This window comes from Lepidochelys olivacea (assembly GCF_965140295.1).
Source record: "Lepidochelys olivacea isolate rLepOli2 genome assembly, chromosome: 12".
NCBI classification, from domain to species: Eukaryota; Metazoa; Chordata; order Testudines; family Cheloniidae; genus Lepidochelys; species Lepidochelys olivacea.
The window spans coordinates 20350429-20373197 of NC_140422.1; the positions used below are offsets into that span (position 1 = coordinate 20350429).

At 43.6% G+C, this 22769-nt stretch overlaps 1 protein-coding gene across 3 annotated transcripts; it reads left to right on the forward strand.

Annotated features, from left to right (window-relative positions):
* The first annotated feature begins 7162 nt into the window (after window positions 1–7162).
* On the forward strand, window positions 7163–22226 carry PLEKHF1 (pleckstrin homology and FYVE domain containing 1). 3 transcript variants are annotated; one of them, XM_084644767.1, is made up of 3 exons: window positions 7163–8029; window positions 19193–19323; window positions 20067–22226. In XM_084644767.1, the coding sequence occupies exon 3, from the start codon at window positions 20072–20074 to the stop codon at window positions 20897–20899; it is 828 nt and encodes a 275-aa protein (XP_084500893.1). In that variant the 5' UTR covers window positions 7163–8029; window positions 19193–19323; window positions 20067–20071; the 3' UTR covers window positions 20900–22226. The 3 variants fall into 3 exon arrangements, with proteins under 3 accessions (XP_084500893.1, XP_084500892.1, XP_084500894.1); XM_084644766.1 differs by lacking the exon at window positions 19193–19323 and having other exon boundaries at window positions 7596–8029; XM_084644768.1 differs by lacking the exon at window positions 7163–8029 and having other exon boundaries at window positions 18044–19323.
* Window positions 22227–22769: the final 543 nt, after the last annotated feature.

Consider the following 22769-nt stretch of genomic DNA (forward strand, 5'->3'; position numbering starts at 1 on the left):
CCCCATTGTGCCAACACTGTATAAACATACAGCAAATGACAGTTTTTAAGATACTGATTTATCCGGGTGTGGATAGGGATGAATCACAACAAATTGTAATACTAGGATGATCCAAATGTGCAACCCTAGAAAGCTGCAGATTTCTTTTTAATGAATGTAGGGTGATCCCACATATTTGATATAGCTTCCATAATTTCAACTTCAAGCAATGGAATATGGTCAAGTAGTTAGGAGCATGGAACTTGAGCCATGGATGGGGAATTAGCTCAAATGGTAGAGCACTCGCTGAGCATGTGAGAGGTGGCGGGATTGATACCTGCATTTTCCATGAAAATTTTTAAGTGGTTTCTGTAGCGTAGTGGTTATCACGTTTGCCTCACATGCGAAAGGTCCCCGGTTCGAAACCAGGCAGAAACAGTGTCTTGTGGGGTGGGAAGGGATAGCTCAGTGGTTTGAGCATTGGCCTGCTAAACCCAGGATTGCAAGTTCAATCCTTGAGGAGGACATTTAGGGATCTGGGGCAAAATTGGGGATTGGTCCTGCTTTGAGCAGGGGGTTGGACTAGATGACCTCCTGAGGTCCCTTCCAACCCTGATATTCTATGATTCTATGGGTTCTGGGGTTCTATTCCTGAATCTGCCTGTGATTCATTGAATCAGACTCTACTCCCCACTGAAATCAATGGCAAAGCTCCCATTATTCCCATCTTCAGTGGAAGTGTGATCAAAAGCTCTGCATGACCTTGACTATGTCACTCTGCTTCTCTGTGGCTCAGTTTACCTATTTGTAAAAAAGGGTATAAAATATCTACCTTCTTCACAGGCTTACGCTTAATTACGGTTTATAAAACACTTTTAAGATCCTTACAATAAAGCTCAGTACATGAGCAAAATACAATAGTAATGTTTTTAAGAGGAAGAATGTATTGTTGATTCGTCAGCCAGAGCTACTCGGACAATAGCACCAGGAAAGATGGGACAATGAGAGGCTAACTTCAAAGTCAACCTGTGTCAAAATTTACTTCCAGCAAATGGACTAGATGTGTCTGACAGAACATCAAGACTTCTCTATTTGAATTAATAATCTGTTGGAAACTGACATTTTTAAATGTAGAAATGCTATTTTAGGTCATTTTGCAGGTGATTTAAACATTTATTAGCTCTATTATTTCTGTGAGCTCTGCACAATTGGACTCAAAGGCTTTTTTAGCAAAGGGGGTACAATAAATATTCCTAACACAAATTCTGTAAACTCTAAAATATATTGATTCAGCTCTCATCATAGGAGTCTTTCTACTGAGTCCAGTGGGAGCCAGATCAGGCTCATGCAAGAGATAGGATGGTATGATATAAAGGTTTTAATGGCAGTTGTTCGTGATATGTGCATAACTTACACATTGGCTGTGCCACTCATAAGTAGTATGATCATCCCAAACTCATGCTAATAAACCTTTATAATCACACTACACACTGCAGAATTCCTGATTGACAGATCGCTATATGGCATTGTTTTTAAAGCTCGTTTTGTCTAACATCACGTTTCATGAAGATTAAAAAATAGTGCCCACTGGAGTTCTTAAGACCCTATGGGCTCTGAACTCCTAAGTATGTTAGTTGAGTCTTTCCACTGAATTGTGTTCAGAATAGTTTTATACAATGCCTGATGTTTTTAAAATGCTCAGTTAAACATACACTTAGCTCAGGATTTAACAGATGTTTTTGTTAACATTATAGACTAATCCTTTTCCTGCAGGCTGTTGTAATAACTTTGCCACTAGAAGATAATAAAGAGCCCTTTTCTCCCCTACAGAGTTTACCTTTGGCTGACTCAGCCTGAACAGCTGCAATTTCCTTTATTTGCTTTGAAATAATTGCAACTCACTTGGGCTGAAGATATTTATGCTCTTGAGAAACCAGTTGTTTTTGGAGAAAAAATGCAATGGGCAGCAGATTAGATAGCTACAACTACAAACAGGTAAATGGACTTTAAAAGCTGGTACTTCAAGTTTTAGCTTTTCTGACTGGTCTCACAAATGCTTAATTTTTAGGACTTGAAAAAGTCCTAGCTCCATAGACCTTTAACAAGTGGTCGTTAGGATTCTTTGTAAAACTGTGAGTTTATTTTTCCACTTGAGGCACTCGGGCCAAGTTGAACTAAGGAAAGGAAGCCAATTTTCAAGTGTGACTGGCTAACAGACTAGGAATGATATACACTTTCAGAGACAGCAGCCTCCCTAGCATTGTACAGCAGTTGGTTGAACTGTTCCACTTTGACTGGGGATGGAGAAAATAAAGATAATCATAAGTCACAGAATGTTCAGCCAAGCCAGGTGCTAGATCTGCTCAACAGTCCAGTGCTTAAAAATATTAACAAAACAGAAATGATTAGGGGTATGGAGCAGCTTCCGTATGAGGAGAGATTAATAAGACTGGGACTTTTCAGCTTGGAAAAGAGGTGACTAAGGGGAGATACAATAGAGATCTATAAAATCATGACTGGTATGGAGAAAGTAATTAAGGAAGTATAATTTACTCCTTTCCATAATACAAGAACTAGGGGTCACCAAATGAAATTAATAGGCAGCAGGTTTAAAACAAACAAAAGGAAGTATTTCTTCACACAACACACAGTCAACCTGTGGAACTCTTTGCCAGAGGATGTTGTGAAGGCCAAGACTATAACAGGGTTCAAAAAGAACTAGATAAATTCAAGGAAGATGGGTCCATCAATGGCTATTAGCCAGGATGGGCAGGGAGGGTGTCCCTAGCCTCTGCATTCCAGAAGCTGGGAATGGGCGACAGGGGATGGATCATTTGATGATTACCTGTTCTGTTCATTCCCTCTGGGGCACCTGGCATTGGCCACTGTTGGAAGACAGGATACTGGGCTAGATGGGCCTTTGGTCTGACCCAACATGGCCGTTCTTAATCACACTTCAGAAAAGTCAAAAGGGTTGAACATATTACAATTATTACGAGAAATCCCAGAGAAAACGCATTCAAAACATTGAGTCATTGGGATAAAGGATATGAATAGGAGAAGTTAACAATGGATTCAAAGTGAGCTTAACACCTGGAAAAAGAAAGGCTTAAGCATTATGAAAGATTACTGGCTAGACCTGAATTACACAGAGTCCTAGGACAGCTTTTGATATATTTGTCAGTGCACCGATTTCTGCCTGCTGCAACCTTTGCATATCTGACTGCAAGTATTAAGCAAACAGCACTGAGCTAAGTATTACATTGTAAGACATGGAGATCTATCCAATTCTGTGGTATCATTCTGAAGGCAGTTAAACTTGGAGATAGTTTTTAAACACCCATTTCCAGTCAAAAGGCTGGGGAGGGAGGAATATATCAGTTTCCTACAAACTGTGGTTTAGAGAAGTCTGCCTTTTCAGTGCTTCTCTTTCTCTAGTGTATTTGGACAGCACCCTTAACGTTCTTCACCAGCAGCACAGAAAAACGAAACTCAGAATAAAACTCTAAGAGTGAAAACCTGAGCTCAACAACATCGCCTACTCTGTGCTGCTGTAAACTGAGCCCGCTTCCCTCTCCCAATTTTTCAAAAATATATTTGCCCTTCAAAGGCCCATTCCAGCCACACTTACTCACAAAACGTCAGTGGGCTATGTGCATGAGTAAAGATGGCAGGAATGGCATACCATTTATACCCGCAATTAGTCAGTCCACTTTCAGCAGTCAGAAACAACTATGAAGTATGAAGAACAGTATCAAGAAGTAAGGGCTGACAGACAAAAATTGACCTTGTAAGTTCCCATGATTACACAGATGTTTTAGCTTTAAAATATACAGAGCTACTTCCATATTCTTCTTACCAAAGAAAACTAAAACTTGGACAAGAAACATTTAATATCTTGAGAGATCCATCAGTTCTCATTAAAAATTGGGAAAGCGAGCCAGTCTCTAAATTATAGACCAGTGCAGGCTCACTAATCTAATGCGGGTTATGCAGCGTTACCACAGTAAATCTCAATTTTCAAATGCTTCCATTAACTTTGGGTGCCTCCATTTTTGAGTGCCCAACTTGAGACACCTGAAAGGGGGATGATTTTCAGAGGTGCTGAACATGCACAATTCTCATTGACTTTAACTGAAATTGTGGGTGCTCAAACATCTCTGAAAATCAGGCTTTGGGTGTCCAAATAAGGCACTGAAAATGTGCATCCATTTTTGGTCTAATCTGAGTGGCCATCTGCCAACCCTCATCAAAGGAGTGTTGCTAATGGCTCTGAAGAAGCCCATCTCAGCTTCGTTGGCCGGAACTGTAGCTGCAAGATGGATGCTTGTTCAAGAACCGTAAAGTGCTACATATACATGGAAAATAAGTGTATGTTTTCCGTGCTGTGCTTATTACAGGTTTCTGATGTCCTCTCCATCTTGAGCAGCCTGTTTATTACAGGTACTGTGTCTGTGGTGGTTAGAGCATGTAAAGGGAGGAGAATAGCATGTGGCAGGAGAAATATGCTTAGGGCTCTGACATGGACATCCCTGGGCTTACAGAACACAGAAGGAATTAAAAAATATGTTCAGGGCAGAGGGGATGCCAGTGTATTGCCATCAGTATATGAGCACGGACATTACACTATTGTGAGAATCGAGGTTTTAATAGTCACACTGAACCAACTGCATTGTGCACCCCAACCACAGCACTCACACGGACTCAGAAAATCACGGCTGTTATGTAGAGTTTAAGGCTAGGTGCTAAAGGAAGGTGGGAAGAGAACTCCTTCTGCTTCCCTGGGCAGGCTTTTGGAGCAGGGTCTTGGCTCCGACTTGTCAAGTACCCTCCTCTGTCCTCTCCTCAGTCTTCTTCATCTGGAACATAAATTAGTGAACTGTCAATGTTTCAAAGAGCTTTAAGTTGGGGTTTATATGTGAGCACACGTGTCCTAAAATAGAGAAGCCGGTGTTTGTTAAAAAAACAACAACAACACAGCACTCAGAGATTAGTGACTTAGGGATGTCAGGCTATAGACAGTTTAGATTTTACTGTGGTCGTTATACACAAGATAGTCATAAGGCAGCACATACTCAATACAGTCACATTTCTTTAATAAGGACGCTGCTGGGATAGATCAATGATCCCATGAAATGAATGGCCCTAATAACCAATGTGGGGTTTTCACCCAGTAATGGCCTCAGAGAGCATAAATGGACATAAGATTACAAGGCATCATGTAGAGACAAGGCGGGTGAGCTCAGGGACGGCCTTAGGGGTGAGTCACCCGGGAGACTGCCCAGGGGAGCCACAGTCAGACAGACGACATGCAGCAGCACAAAGGTGCGCTGTGTAGCGTAGTGTAGTGTCAGAAGCTGCTCCCGGCTGGCAGGGGAGCGCTGGTGGGGGAGGGAGGTGTCCAGATTTCTCCCTGCTTCCTCCCAGTGGAGGAACATGGTGGGGAGTGAGCAGTGACCCACAGATACTGCTCCCCGCAATGTTCCTCCGCGCCCCCATCGGAGCTGTGAGTGGGGAGCGGCATCAGGGCTCCCTGCATCCAGGTCGCTTTCCCCACCTGGGCATTGCTCTTCACTCCTCCCCGTCCCAGCCCCTAGGGGGACGTGGAGGAGCAGCATTTGGGAGCCGGGGGGGGGGGGGGGAGAAGCAGCAATACCAGCTGCTCCATGCATCCAGGTCACTTTCCCCACAGTAGAGGTGCAGGGGTTAGAGACACAGGGGGACACACTGCAGGGGTTAGGGGTGAAGGGGGTGGAGAGCCCACAGGGGCCAGGGGCAATGGGGAGCACCCATGAGGGCCAAGGACAATGGGGGGGCAGGGACACCTAAAAACAAGTGCGCACAGGGCACCATTTTCCCTAAGGCCAGCCCAGGGTGATGTAATATCTTTTATTGGACCAATTTCTGTTGGGGAAAGCTTGTCTCTCTCACCAGCAGAAGTTGGTCCAATAAAAGCTATTACCTCACCTATCTTGCCTCTCTAATATCCTGGGACCAACATGGCTACAACAATGCTGCATACAAGAAATCATGCAGTAATTTACCAATATTGCATTCATGAGCACTTTCAGTGCATGTCTGTGTAAATATTAAGAATCAAGCTGCATTGTACAAAATAATTCATGTGTCTCAAAATTTTAACAGTAATAAATAGTTTCATAACATCTCTTATGTAAGAGACTTTAAAAACCGCAATTGCAATTCCATCTCAGGAGCACACAATGAAGTTAAATTATCTTGCACAAGATTTTAGAAGTGTCCCAATAAAATAGCTCTTAAAGCCTGTTAAATGCATTACTTGAAATCTGCTCCTGGTCATGTGTTAAAATTAAGTGGATGTCCCTATTGACTATGGACCAATGACACGTTGCCTATTGTACTTCAATAACCTCTGGTTAATACATTGTTTTACAATGAATCCATCCTGAAAGCCTATTTTTGTGCATTATAATGCGTCTTGTTTGCAGTCTGGGCCACCCTTCAGCGAGACACACCCTAAAATGCAAGACTTGAGAAGTGACACCAGGGCACTCTGAGGGAAGAGGAGCAAGTTTTGTGTTTGTAAAATTCCAAAGCCTGCACTTCTCCAGCTCTGTCTCACAGTTTAGGAGAAAATCATGTGGGATAGCCCTGCAACAAAGCAAGCTGTCACTGCGGCAGTGCTGCTCACGAGGATCCTGCCCAGAGGTTCCACTTATATAGCACCCCCCAGATGCACGCTGTTCTCAGGGCCAGACCTAGGAGTTTTGCTGCCCTGGAGAAACTGGCAAATGTCGACCTCTACCACCTCCGAGTCACTCAGCCCTTACTGTTTTGCTGTATTAGATCATTGTCGGTATGGGAGAACTTCCTGTACCTAAAACCACAAGCTCCATTCAGAGGAGCATTGCCTGAAAACTCTCTCATGGGGAGTGGCCTTTTGAACAACACTCAGCTGCCATCACTGCGGCCCTTTGTGCTTCAGGAGAGTAAGCAGGAGCGCAGTACGAAGTGCACCATCCACAAAAGCACTCCTGAGGCTGGTGGTGCGCTGGAGAAAGACAGCGGCGAGGGGCATCATTGAAACAAGGAGAAACAAAGAGGGTGAGAGTCTTGTCCCCTGGCAAAATTCCCATGGACTGTAATGGGTTCCGGATTTCATCCATGAGGTTGAAAGCAAAACAGAAGAGAGATACAACAACAAGACATGATTTTCACTGCATCCAGAAACTAAAACAGCGCCCAACCCCACAACAGGCAAACTTCTACAAGCCTTTGGAATGCATGAAGTTCCAGATCCTCTACATACTTCAGGCACGGAACCACTTATCATCCCCTCTGAACCTCTCAGCAAGTCAGGCCATGATTTGCCCCATCTCTCACACAGCCCGTGGCACAGAGAAAGGCTCCGGCAGGGTCTGGGCTGACACAGAAAACTTCCCACGAACTGCTTCTATTCCTAGTCCCACTGGACAGCTGGAGGTCCCAACGTCCCTCTTCTCCGCGGCTAGGTGGCTCCCTTGCTCCCCAGCCAGTACCGTGATGATTCCTCCTGCCCGCCCTACTCATAGCAGCTGGGTGCCCTGCCCTGCCTCACCGCCAGCAGCCGGATCCTTCCCTCACCCCCTGCTGGCTACCCCAAGCCTCGCTCCCCTCTCACCTCCCCATACTCTGCGGGGGCCCGACCTCCGCGGCTGGGGACCCTACGCCCCTCCGTGCCCCTGCAATCTGCCCCACCCGCTTCCATTCAGCCCCCTGGCCGGGCTCTCACTCTGGCGTTGCGACTGGGCGCGATCCAACAGAGGGGCGTGGTCAGAGCGGAATGTTGAGTCGGAGCGTTCCAGAACCGGATGGTCTTGTTCCGGCTGCCGCGCGCTGATTGGCTGAGGGGCAGCGAGGAATGCTGCGGTGCGTTCCAGGGCTGGGGGGGTGCGGGCCGCGGGAAGCCGGAGCGCAGTCGCCCCGGCCGCGCCCGGGAGCGGGGATCTGCGAAGCCCCTGGCGGCGGCGGCGGCGGCTGGACGGGTCGCGTCGCGTCGCGAGGCAGGGGATCCGGCTGGGAAAGGCACAAGGTAAAGCGCGCAGGGGCGGGGCGGGTTGCTCCAGCCCGTGTGCAGGGGGAGAGGCGTTCGCTGCCCGCGGCAGGACCCCAGCCCGCCTCAGCTCCCCCCGTGGCCCCCTCCAGCGCGTCCCCCGCAGCTGGCGCTGAGTCAGGAACAGCAGGAACTTTACCGCACCCCAGCTGACTTTCACGTGTCACTGGCAGAGCCACGCCGGGGATCGCGCCTTGGCTGCATTTCACATGGGAGCGCCCAGCGCTTAGCTATTGCGAGTAAATAGGTAGCAGGTGTTAAGTCCCTGCAACCGCGTTGGTGACATGGTTGTACTCACTGGCTCCCACGAGGAGTGGGATCGGGTCTATTTATATAGGTACTTCTCTACTCCTAGTCACGCGAGAATCTGAGCACCTTGTAAACTTTAATACATTTTTTTTCTCACAACCTTGTGAGGTAGGTAAGTATTATTATCCCCAGCTAGGGAATTGAATCACAGCGAGGGTGAGCCAGACCCTGCCAGTGTTACACCTTGCACCACAAAAAAGTTCAGCTGAAATCAGTGGGACTTTTTGCATGGTAAGGTACTACGCACTGTGAGTGAGGGTGACAGGACTGGGCCCTTAGAGTTTGGTACAAGGCCATGCAGAAATCTTCCCAGTCCAGTGTCATCCTTCCCCCGAGTCAGTTTAGAAATATTTGCATTGAGCAACATGTTTGGAAATCTCTGTCCTATAAACAAGATCCAGTAATATGAAGCACAGAGTGCATTTTAAACAGTGTTAAGCAGAGAAAATTCATAACAGTAAATGCTCAAGAATCCTTCAGGGTATGATTTAGTCCAGCATAGCTCCTGGGACTTCCTTTGTTTTTCTGCTCACTATCCTTTAGACAGTAAACTCTTTGTATTTTTGTCTTCTACAACACTGAGCATGTTGTTGGTGCTTTACAAATACTGAATCATAACAGTAATAATAATCCTTCTATAACTCCTCTGTAATGTGATTGCACTGTTTCTAATCTCTTTTCTTAATGTATATGATTAGCAGTGATGTACTCATCTGTTAAATGGTATAGTAATACTCACCTAATTTACATGTTTGTAAGGCACTTTAAGATCCCTGATTAACAAGAGCTATATATATGCTAAGTATTTACTATCTTTTTTTTTTTTCCCTTCTGGAAAAATAGGCTTAGTCCCGCTAAAATACATGACCATGTTTCAATATCAATTGCAAATTTTGTAACTTTTTGCCATCTAAGGAATTATGCATCATGCATTTTATGTGGCATTGTGATATGCACAGACAGCTTTCAGGTGCTGGGAGACCAGGGTCTGTGTGGAACTCAGGAAATCAGTATTATAACTGAACCAGTATAGTTTGAAATGCTTTGAGGTGAAACCAGGAAACTGTTTAATTGCAACATCTACAGTTATATTTTGATTTTTTTTTTCCTTCAAAACAGCTTTATGCTTGATTGGCCTGCACAGTTGCTGGGTTTACCCAAGCAAACTGTGTATTTGTTCATGCAAATGGACTCCAGCTTTCTGTTTGTATTCATGAACAACTGATCTGTGTCAGCAATTAACATTACTTTTTCACTTGCAGTTATGGCCTTCCATCTCTCTACTCTTGCAGAGTGTGCATCTCTAGCAACTTAGCGGTTTGTAATACCATCCTGGGGCATATGTTTAATACCAAGATAAAAAAGAAGAGTGCTAACTACTGATTACTAGCAACACTTCCTGCAGCCTTGGTGTTACATACAGAAGATTAGAACCTTGGTGTTACATACAGAAGATTAGATCTGATTAGATTTTTAAGGCCAGAAGAGACCATTAGGTTGTCTAGTGTGATCTGTATACCACAGGCCATAGAACTTTACCCAGTTACTCCTGTAGTGAGCCCAATAACTTGTGTCTGACTAAAGCGTATCTCCTGGAAACGGATCCAGGCTTGATCTGAAGATTTCAAGAAATGGAGAGAGTCTGCACCCCTTCCCTTCGTGCTTTGTTCTAGCGGTTGATCACCTCACTGTTAAAAACGTGTGCCTTATTTCTTATTTGAACTTGTCTGGCTTTAAGTTCCAGCCATTCATGCCTTTCTCCACTAAGTTAGGAGTCCTTTAGTCCCAAGTATTTTCTCCCCATGAAGGTACTTACACCTTCATCAGCTGCAGTCACATTAGCTAGTGACAAGATCACACGCCAAGGTAGCCTGATTCCAGCTGGTGCTCTGTTGAAGGGTTCCAGAGGGAGACATGCCCAGGTCTCTTTACTGGAAGGATATCAGTGATGACATGGAGGTCTCTGAGTGGGCAGTGGATGTGTGGTAACTCTCATGGACTCCCCAGGGCACTTGGAGTATCCCCTGCCTGCACTCACAGCTGATTACAGCACCTGGGGGGAGGTGCCATTGCTGAGGCTTCTACTTCTCCATAGGAAACCCACCAGGCCCCTGTGGTTAACACTTAAAGGTTGCGTAAGTCATTGTGTATAGATAGGCTTGAAAACTGTGCTCAACATTTTTAATCAGGGTGAAAAATACCTGTGCTGCACTCAGAGGTGAAAGAAAGCCGGTACAGTGTACCGGCAAGAGCCAGTGCGCCGGGCCGTGCCGGGCCGTGCCGGGCCGCACCGGCTTCCCCAGGCTGGCGCTTTAAAGGGTCCTGGGCTCCCTGCAGCGGCCGGAGCCCCAGGGTAGCAGCGGCAGGGCTCTGGCTGTGCTTTAAAGAGCCCAGGGCTCCGGCCGCTGCGGGGAGCCCCAGGCCCTTCAAAGCGGCCATCCGAGCCCCGCTGCTGGAGCCCTGGGGTAGCAGCGGCAGGGCTCCGGCGGTGATTTAAGGGGCCTGGAGCTCTGCTGCGGTAGTGGCGGCCAGAGCCTGGGGCTCTTTAAATTGCCCCGGGGCTCCCAGCTGCCTGTACAGCTGGTAGCTCTGGGGGTGATTTAAAGGTCCCAGGGCTCCTAGCCGCAGCCGGAGCCCTTGGGCTTTTAATTCTTGATTTAAAGGGTCTGGGTATTTAAAGGCCCCGCCTCTTCCAGTCGAGAGCCACGCCCCCTGCTCAGGACTCCAGAGTACCGGTAAGTTCTTTAAGTTATTTTCACCCCTGGCTGCACTGTTCCTGAGGCAGCATTCGCCAAAGCCATGCTCCCTTTCAGTTTAAAGGACTGAAACAGCTGTGCACTGTGTTTAATTGTCATGTTAATCAACTACAGTATTTAATTTTTTAATATATAATTTACTACTCCAAATGATCGAATTGTGGAAACAAAGAGTTCAGTGTATTTCACCAGTATTCATTAGCTAATATATATTAACTAGCTATAGAGCAAGTTGAATACCAAAAAAAAAAGGTGTTTGTCAAATGCCAGGGAAATTAGTCTAGTATGCAACCATCCCACACCGTTTTTGCTTTGGCTGTGCCTTCGTTCCGTTTCTTTCCTTTCCTTCCTCCTACAAATCTGTATGTACACAATACTTCTCTCACATGGCTATTCCCACCAGTTGGGGCTTGTTCTGTAATGAGAGAAAGTTTTTACCGTTTGATGGCTATTTGTAATGAGTTGATGGACCGGTGACCACATTACACAAACCCACCATCACGACTGGCACCTGTGTGTATGTATGTATATGCATGCCCACATTTTACTGTTTATTGGTAAATATACTGTAGTGATTTAATTAGCTCCATAGCATTTCCTTTAATAACTAATGTGATGTCTCTGAGCAGACTTCGATACGAGCAGAACAAAAATGACATATTTTCCCAAATTAATAGGCTGGATCAGAAATTACATCCTGACTTTTTAATTTGCTTGTTACTTTATTATTCCTAAATTATGGTGTCTCACTTCATGGGTGGGGGGGGGGGAGGGAATACAATATTGCATATTCCCAGAAGTCTGTTTTATTTACCAGTAAGAAAAGCCCTAAATTCATGCAGTGCCTTCCATTTGTACAGAAAACTAAATAACATTTTAAATTAATCACAATGTTATTAAAGAAAAATTGGTTTTGCAACCTGATGCATAATCCATAAACAAATGGTAATTTACAGTTTATCTGAGAAGTATACACTCACTTTAATAAACCATTTATTCCTTGGGGAGTAAGGTGGGAAGTGAACTTCTCATATTTTTGAACTGATTAAATCAGAGCAAATTTTACTGTAGAGGCAGAAATCCATGGGTGAGATCATGGGACACCAGGGATATGTAATAAAACTGTTTTGCCCATCTGACCCCATACTGGCAACACACTAACAAGCAGTGGTTTGGAGGATTCCCCCCCGTTGGGTAATTAATAGTTCTTCTTTCAAAAAGTAACAGGTTAGGGTACTGGGGTACAAGAATATAATCTCCAGATCCAAGCCACTAGACAGGTAGTTCCTTTAGTTTTTCTCTCATTTGGGAGTGGAAAGGGTGTTTACACGCAGTCTGTTGTCCCATTGTTCTGGTGTAACAAAATTTGCAAGTGTTCTGTGCTGTGTAAGAGCCAAAATAAGCATGATAGTTAAAAAATTTCCTAAATGATTTAGGAGCCTAAGTCCCACTGACTTGCAGTAAGGTGTTTATGAAAATTTACCCTATGTCTTCTGGCGGCATATCCTTAATCTGGGATTACATTGTCAGTTTATTTAGAAGTTTAGGAAGTATATAGAATTCTCCCTGTGTCTCTTTCCTGACCATCCATGCACTCCCACTCACTACAAAACTTTACCATTCTTCTAAAATAGAGGATTGACCTAAAAGTCACAGACTAATATGGAAGATTGGGGTTCCACTGTCCAGGACCAATGCCTAATGAGAAGCCAGCCAACCCCACAACATCTGGGAAAGAATGGGGCGTGGTGGGATTCTCACCAGAGCATTGTCCTGAACCCTGCTCCACCTTTCGAATTAGCTACTAAACACACTACACATACTCAACCCTTTTAAAATCACTTTATACCCTAATAGTCTCACAGAGTCCCTCTGAGAGATCTAAGGCTTATTTTACCTATTGTACAGATAAGTAACATGGGAAAGAGAGGAGGTGATCACATGGTGAGTCAGTTGTAGAGCTGGGAATAGAATCCAGGAGTCAAGCTCTTATATTACCATGCAGTGAGATTGCCATAAACAGGATTAAGAATCTCTGTAAAACCTATCCAATTCTGCATTGATAATCCCAAAATTCCTGAATTCCCCCACACCAATCTGCCCTTGTTTCAGTCTCTCCTCTATTACTTCTATTTCTCTTTTGGCTGGGTATCATTGTGTCTTTCTTATCTCCTTTGTGCTCAAAGCTCCTCTCCTAAGGTTTTGTTTGTACGTGTCCAAAAGCAGGCGAGACTCCAGATCTGGAAAATCAGTGTACATGGCATTTATCCGAGGGCCATGCTGTGCCTTCTGTGTGCAATCATTCTTCTGTTTAAACCTTTCATCCATTTATTGTGCAATGTCTGTGTAGGCAGGAGGGAGAAAAATGATTGTAGACTCGCTGTAATGGGAAGTGCAGAAGTTAAATCCTGGCATTGTTATGCCTGCAGGATAACCACCTAGGCTGGAGGAGTCTCATCTGCTCCAACCAGCTAAGTGGTGACACTGAGACTGTCTTTCCACTCTCCCCAACACAAGGGGAAGACAGTTTTCCCATAATGCAACATTCAAAATTCCTTTATTTAAAGGAAAATGTCTCTAGAACATTACTTAAGAAAATGTTGCTCCTTTAGGCCTTCTGGCATAAGGTGCTTGTAAGTCCCATTCTAATATCGCTCATGAGCACCACCATGAAATAACTAGGAAAGGCTGCCTCCAACAACACTCTTATATGGAAATGGATGCACAACTGTGTTATGTGGGAGTGGAGTAGATGGGTGCGGAGTTTCAGCTGTGTTCTTAGTGGGATGGGCCTGGTGGCATTTGTATCCCATTAAACATCCCTGACACAATTATTGCTCTTTCTTTTTCCTTGGTTTAAACTTCACAGAGCAGAAGTCATGGTCTGCTAATATTTTATTTTTCAGAGAAACTTTCCAATGACAGACAGATATTTTCCTGTGTAACCTTTAGAGGAAGAGTGAATAAAATCTCTGCTATTTTTGTGCTACTTTCCCTCATTCATCAGTGTATGGTAGAGGTTGCAGTTGGATTTAGACTACACTACACATTGATGAATAGATGTGCTTAATGCAGTCTGAATCCATCAAATCTATTGTCTCATAGCCTTGAAGAAATACTGTACATCCTGACAGAAGTGAGTCAGAGGGTCATTAGGGCCTTCCCTGAATTCAAGGGAGGTCAGGGCTTTGTCCTTTTTTTGGTTGCTCATAGCTTGCATTCGCCTCATTATGCCTGTGTGGGACATAATCCCAACAACACGCAAAAAGTAGCTGTTGTGGTTCCATCATTTATTAGGAAGAAAGATTGCCAAGGAAAACACAGGTGCTCCAGAAGAAATGTTGGCTTTCCCTCTAAATTCATACAGAAGCCAATGCCTTGGGCACCTTGCTGCTAAAGGCACTGTATTTACATGTCTGCTAAAGACATGGCCCTGATCATTTGTGGTCAGGCAGATTCAGCACCCAAGGATGCCCATTTTACTCAATGACAACTGATGGGTGCTTGGAAAATACAGCCACTTCATCTAGGTTCCTAAGTGGGAGCTGAGCTCTTTTGAAAACTTGGCCCTAAGCTTCCTGTAAATTATATGGTTATTAATAGCAGTCTTCTGGCCACATTCTAAATTCATTGTCTCCAGTAATTTTGATTGGCTGCTGCTGTTTTTAGAAACTGCTTAGTGTCACTATATGATGTTTAAGCTACTACTCTGGAGGTGGTTGTGTTTTCCCTATCACTACCCCGAAAGGGTGTGTTGAGATGAAGAATGCCCTATGAATGTAAATTGTCTAGAATTTTCTCCATGTAGTCTCCATCACTGACGCTAAGAAGTCTAAGCACTGTGTGGCTTTTAGATCTTTTGAAAGCTAAGTTTTTGAGATAACAAGTAGTTTTGTATTAGCCATTATAAGAAATGCTAACAAACAAAGACCTATGCACATCCCCTGTGAACTCTGAGCTACTGCTGTCTAAAAGGAAGTGATTCAGTTTCTTATGAGGTTTCTTGTGGATTATTACACCTAGACCCAGAGTCTTGGGGCTAATACCAGTAACACAGCATTTTAAATGTGTAAGTGGAGGAAGATTTTACGTCATGAGCATGAAGGTATTTAATTGACCCCAAATTAGGGACTTAAAGGAGTTACTTTCACATCATGTAACCTGGTACTTTTAAAATAAAAAAATGTTGAACAGGGGAGTAGCGTTGTGGAGATGAGAGGGAGGAATGAGTATGCTATGATCTAGTTCCTTTAGTACTATTCAGAAAGTTTTCAGAATGACGTGTCTTTAACTGGAAACACAAATAACAAAAGGAACACTTGGTGTGATAAATGCAGGGATTGGGTTGTGTGGGCTGGCTTGTTTGGGGTTTTTTTTTTTTTCAGTCTTGTCAGTCCAATAAGAGGAGGCTCACAGGGGATAGCTCAGAGAATTGATAATAGAGCATGCAGCCTTCCACTTCTGGAATTCTGCTTCGGTTCCAGCCTGGGTTTGCAGTGATCAAAGCTGTTACCATCTGGGTGGTGAGTGGTATCCTTGAATTCAATTAATTGTTTCATTCCAGTGCCTAGAGGAAAGTTTGTCTATGCAGCCTTAGTTGGTAGTCTCATCAGAGAGGCTAAGAATTGAGTGGGTGTGGAGACTGCACTTAGATCGCTGCACTAGCAGACTTTCCACCTATTAGCAGCAGGGAGTGCAGCTGCACTGGTGTTAGCAATAAATGCGAGTGTAGATGGTGGTAAAAACAATTGCACTCTGTTTACACGAGCACTTAGTACAACTGAACCAGTTGCTAATAACAGGTTTAAAAAAAAAGCGCTAGTGTGGACACACCTGCAAAGGCAACCCCTTTTAGGGTAGGGGTGCAGTGATGAGCGGGTTGCCAGAGCCAGCCCTGCTGTACAGACAGAGCTCTAGTTTTTATGCCTGTCTATCAAGCACCTTTCAGGAGTGACATTTAAAAAGGCATTGTAAGATTGTATTGACTTCTACGGACTGATCTGCACACAGTTTTTTGTATCAATATAATTGTTGGTTAGGGGTGTAGTTTTTCTGTTTTTAACACCGATATAGTTATCCTGGTACGACTCCTAACATGGATGCAGTTTTGCCAGTATAAAGGTGCCTTAGAGCAGTTTAGCTAATTCCCCTTCTTCAGTAAAAAGAACAGGAGGACTTGTGGCACCTTAGAGACTAATGCATTTATTCAAGCATAAGCTTTCATGAGCTACAGCTCACTTCATTGGATGCATGCAGTAGAAAATACAGTGGGGAGATTTTATTTACACAGAGAACATGAAACAATGGGTGTTACCATACACATGTATGCTCATGCTCAAATAAATTGGTTAGTCTCTAAGGTGCCACAAGTACTCCTTTTCTTTTTACTGTAAGGAGAGTGATCAGGTAAGGTGACAGGTTTCAGAGTAACAGCCGTGTTAGTCTGTATTCGCAAAAAGTATATATAAAGTCTGCTGCAGTTTCCACGATATGCATCTGATGAAGTGAGCTGTAGCTCACGAAAGCTTATGCTCTAATAAATTGGTTAGTCTCTAAGGTGCCACAAGTACTCCTTTTCTTTTTTCAGGTAAGGTGAGCTATTACCAGCAGGAGAGAGAGAAAAACAAAAAGCCTTTTGTAGTGATAATCAAGGTGGGCTATTTCCAGCAGTTCACAAGAATGTGTGAGGAACAGTAGGGGGGAAAAAAAAACATGGGGAAATAGTTTCTTTGTTTAATGACACATCCGCTCCCAGTCTTTATTCAAGACCAGAGAGATTGAAGTGTTCTGTAGAGACTGTCCGGTTTGGCCAATGTACATGGCAGAGTGGCCAGCAACGTAAAAGAATAAATGGACACAAATCAAATGTTAAGAATTATAACATTCAAAACCAGTTGGAGAACACTTCAATCTCTCTGGTCACTCGATTAGACCTAAAAGTGGCAATTCTTCAACAAAAAAACTTCAAAAACAGACTCCAACGAGAGACTGCTGAATTGGAATTAATTTGCAAACTGGACACCATTAAATTAGGCTCGAATAAAGGCTGGGAGTGGATGGGTCATTACACAAAGTAAAACTATTTCCCCATGTTTATTTCCCCCCCCTACTGTTCCTCACACATTCTTGTCAACTGCTGGAAATGGCCCACCTTGATTAACACTACAAAAGGCTTTGGGTTTTTTTCTCTCTCTCTCCTGCTGGTAATAGCTCACCTTACCTGATCACTCTCCTTACAGTGTGTATGGTAACACCCATTGTTTCATGTTCTCTGTGTGTATAAAATCTCCCCGCTATATTTTCCACTACATGCATCCAATGAAGTGAGCTGCAGCTCACAAAAGCTTATGCTCAAATAAATTTGTTAGTCTCTAAGGTGCCACAAGTACTCTTTTTGTCGCTACAGACTAATATGGCTGCTACTCTAAAACCCTTCTTCAGTAAATATTTCTGTTACGTATTTTGGGGGAAAAGCTTGATGCAGTCTCATCGTATAGTGATAACACTTTCCATTCCTCTAGAATCTCTGGAGGATGCTCATCAGAAGCTACCGAAGTTAGACATAGTTTTAAATCAACCAGTCCAGAAAACTTGTATCCAAGAGTTTTAAAAGAACTGTCTGAGCTCAGTGGACAATTAATGTTGATTTTTCAATAAGTCAGAGCATTGGGGAAATTAGAAAAACTATTATTGTGCCAATTTTTAAAAAGGATAAAAACGGTAATTATAGGTTTATCAGTCTGACATCAGTGCCAGGCAAGATAATGGAACAGCTTGATATGGGACTCTATTAATAAGGAATTGAAGGACAGTAATGCAATTAATTCAAATCAATCTGGGTTTATGGAAAATAGATCTAGTCAAACTAATTTTATCTTATTTTGATGAGATTACAAGTTTGGTTGGTAAAGATAATAGTGCTGATGTACTGTACTTAGAACTCTGTAAGGTATTTTTGACTTGGTACTATATGACATTTTGATTTAAAAAACAACAACAAACAACACTAAACATGATGCACATTAAATGGATTAAAGCCTGACCAACTACTTGGTCTCAACATGTAATTTTAAGTGAATGGGGACTCATCCTCGAGCTGGTGTGTTTCCAGTGGGGTCCCGCAGTGATGGGTTCTTGGCCCTATGCTATTTAACATTTTTATCAATGACCTGGAAGAAAATATAAAATCATCACAGATAAAGTTTGAACAGGACGCACAAATTGGGGGATGTGGTAACTAATGACGAGGAAAGATCACTAATTAGAGCGATCTGGAGCTCTTGGAAAACTAGGTGCAAATAATATGCATTTTAATAGGATCAAACGTAAACTTATACATCCAGGAACAAACAATGCAGTTCATACTTCCAGGATGGGGGGACTCTATCCTGGGAAGCGGTGACTCTGAAAAAGGTTTGGGGGTTGTGGTGGATAATAAGCTGAACATGAGCACCCCCTATGATGCTTTAGCCAAAAGAACTAATGCAATGCGGGGGTGCATAAACTGAAGGATCTTGAGAAGGAATAGAGAGGTTATTTTACTTCGGTATTTGGCACGGGTGCAACTGCTGCTGGAATAGTGTGTCCAGTTCTGGTGCCCACAATTCAAGCAGGATGTTGATCAATTGGAAAGGGTTCAGAGAAGAGCCATGAGAATGATCAGAGGATTAGAAAACATGCTTTATAGTAATAGACTCAAGCAGCTCAGTGTATTTAGCTTAACAAAGACAAGGTTAAAAGGTGACTTGATTACAGTCCATTCGCACCTACATGAGGAACAAATATTTAATAATTGGCTCTTCAATCTAGCAGAGAAAGATAACAATCCAGTGGCTGAAAGTTGAAGCTAGACAAATTCAGACTGCAATTAAGCGGTACATTTTTATTTTTTTTAACAGAGTAATAAACCATTGGAACAATATACCAAGGGTCATGGTGGATTCTCCATCATTGACCATTTTTAAATGAAGATTGGATGTTTAGAAAAGAAGGCTTTGTTGGTGCTAAACTGTGTGACAGCTCCCAGCCAGCCAAGCGAACTCCTTAGGACTCTCCCTACCCTTACTTTGCCTTGCAGGGAGCACTTGGTGTCCCCAGTTCCCGAACCCCCTTTGCAGTATCCTGTCCCTGGACACTAACAGAAATTACCACGTCTGCTGTCTCAAAGAGCCTGAATGCACTGTTGGCTCCGCTGATGTTGCACACAAGGTATGCAGTTTACATTAGAGAAGGGAGCCAGGAGGGAAGATAATTATCTGGAAGAAAACCTGTTTTTTTCCCTTTGTTTTGTTATTGATTTTATGGTTTTAAAGTCTGTAAGTATCCATGATTTGCTATGGAGTGTTAACACATATGTTGCACAATGATATTAATGACCAGTGTGTCACTGGATTTCCTTTGATATCTTACTAATCTATAAAGAACATTGTGTATCATGAGAGCAATGAGTTAAGTGAGGTGAGTTTCAGGCTTGATACAAGTCGCTGTTGCATGGGCAGTGAACCCTTTGCCAGTGGGCATGGAGGGGGCTCTGATGGTCACAGGTCCCTTTGGAATATATATGAATGGGAATAAACTACACTGGCATAAGTACTTTTATCCTGGTATAACTGTAGCCACAATACAGAGTTTTATACCTTATCCAGTATGCGATAGAAGGTAACTGAAGTATGGGTAACTGAATTCTGATTCCTGAGAATAGTCAGTATCAGCCTGCTACAAAATATATCAGACGCTTCAGTGGGTTTTCCTTTTCATTTTGAAGAGTGCTTTAATAAGTCATTGCTGGGTAGTACCACCTGGAAAACTTAAACTCATCTCCTGGCTCTTTGAAAAGCTACTTACTGCTGTTTAAATTTGCTGTTCATTTTGGAAGCTAGGATTGATTCAGTTGTTTGCTGAACACAGTTATTACTTTATTTCCTCCTCCCCCCCACCTCTCCCCCCTCTAGGGTGAATGAAGGAGATGGACCATCTGGTTAACACTGAAATTAACAGCCAACGCATTGCTTCCGTGGAAAACTGCTTTGGGGCATCTGGACAACCCTTAGCTGTGCCAGGAAGGGTCCTTTTGGGTGAAGGAATTTTGACCAAAGAATGCCGCAAGAAGCCTAAGCCTCGGGTATTCTTTCTTTTCAATGATATCCTTGTGTATGGGAGCATAGTGATAAACAAAAGGAAGTACAATTCCCAACACATCATACCTCTTGAAGATGTCACCTTAGAGACACTGCCGGATACCTTACAAATGAAGAATCGATGGATGATTAAAACTTTGAAGAAGTCCTTTGTCGTTTCTGCAGCCTCCCTCACAGAAAGGAAAGAATGGCTTAGTCACCTTGAGGAATGCATTAGGCATCTGCTGACAAAGACAGGCAGGCAGCCCTCCATGGAGCATGCTGCCCCCTGGATACCCGACAAGGCCACAGATATCTGTATGCGCTGCACACAGACCAAGTTCTCCACGCTCACTCGCAGGCATCACTGTCGGAAGTGTGGCTTCGTTGTGTGCGGGGACTGCTCCAAACAGAGATTTCTGATGCCACGCTTGTCCCCCAAGCCGCTGAGGGTCTGTAGCCTATGCTACAGGCAGTTGATGGCAGAAAAGAAGAAGGAAGCAGAAGGTGACCAGAAGCAGCCGGAGCAGATTGACTCTTCCATGACTGGTTATGAACCATCTAGTGGTGATGACAGTGATAAATCCGATGATGACAAAGTGGAACGGTGGCCGGCAGACGCAGAATTTTATGCCTCAGAAGTATCTTGGTCATCTTTCCATAGCTGACCTTCTTACCCTTGGCTTAAAGCTTGAGGAGCCAAATTCTGACCCGCGCATAGCCCTCAGTATTTTCAGTGGTGAGCGTACATTGGAGGGTGAAATTTAGCCCCTCTTTATCTTGTTTCCTTTCATGTGTTTTCCTGATTACTAGTTCTCTTAAATCACTAGAGACTGATTTATTGTCATATTACACTCGCAGGGCATGGCCTACATCAAGGTAGGGTGGTCTAGTGGGCAGAGCACTGGACTGGGAACCAGTAAACCAAGGTTTTGTTACCTGCTCTGCCAATGGCCTGCTGGGTGACCATGGGCAAGTCACTTCCCCTCTCTGTGCCCGTTTCCCTATTTGTAAAACGGGGCTGCTAATAACCTCTTTTGCTAAGAGCTTTGAGATCTACTGATCTCTGTACAAGAGCTAAGTATTATTGTTGTCTCCAATATACTACTCACCTGGGGTGGACCTTTGTGTTGGTATTAGAGGCCCATTGATGCGGCAGCTTGTGCTGCTACTGCCTGTGGTGTACCTCCTCTGTAGGGGAGAGAGAACTTCCGCCTCCAAGGATAGGATTTCTCATGAGCACTGAATACATATAAAATGATAGAACTAAAATCCAAAGTACATGGAAGCCTGGGCTGGTGCCCTTTGACCTCAGTACAGTAAGATACTGAAAAATAACCAGCAGGAGACCTGGGTTAGACTTTTAGACTGCCTTTTGCTCCCCAAGTTGCCTGAAGCTGGGAGCCCTGGGGAAATGGTGATCTCAGGAACGGGGAAGTCTTGTGTGGCTCTGGAGCAAACCCTGCTGACTTCTCAGGAGCATCATTAGTACAGCACTGGAGAAGTCATCCCTCTCAGCCAGCGAACAGCCTTTGTGATGACAGAAGGTAATGGGGGAGTTAAGGTTTATCTTAGGGGTGAGGTGAGAAAGAGGAGGCTGGCTCAACTCAGCAGACTCACCCCATGCATATATATTTACAGGTCTCAAAATCAGTAACCCAGCCAGATTTCTATTCCACAGCCCCAGGGATGGAAGAACCCCAGCCTGGTGGGTGATGTAGCACACAGCGGTAGAGCTACGGCAAGAGGTGGTGAAGGGATGGGTGGATGGTCAAAACTAAGGTCAGATTCTGAGGTGCTGAACATACTCAATGCCCAGTGACTCACTTGCTCGTTAAGGCCCCAAGCCTTTGCTGCAAACATACTTGCATAACTTCAAGCGTGAGCAGTCCTGCTGGCTTCAGAGTTAACATGTGAGTGTTTTCAGGTTCAGGGCATAAAAGTATGTGCTTAATTTGAATTGAACTTTGACATTAAAGTTAATCTCAAGTGAGAGACTGTCTATTCAAATAGTCTTTCATCGTCTCATGTGTAACTAAAACCATTTACTATCAGCAAAAATTAGACAACAGCAATTGTATTGCAGCAAATAACTGTACAACAAAAGGTCAGTTGCTACCTTTTTTGCGTATTTTATATTGTGTATTTTATAGTCTCGAGCAAGAATTTAGTTAAAAGTAATTTTCAACATAATTTTTTCCTTACCATAGTCCAGTCTATCTAAACACTGAATTGCATGCCAAATGACCAGGTCGGGGTGTTTGGTTTTTTTTAAATTAGTTCAAAGTAATTATTCTCATGGATTTAATTTTTTCCTTTTTTTAATATACTACCAATGTCCAGGCAGTTTGTAGTATTCAACTGATTGTGAATAAAGATATGGCCAAGGAGGGGGAAAAATTGACCCAGTCAATGTGCTGTTATTTAAGAAAAAAACAAGTATTAGGTCGTATGCTTTGATCCAAACACATCCAGTCTAGGGTGAATTCAGCAGCAACTCTTCAGTCATGAACTGAACATCCGGGTTTTCTATTTACT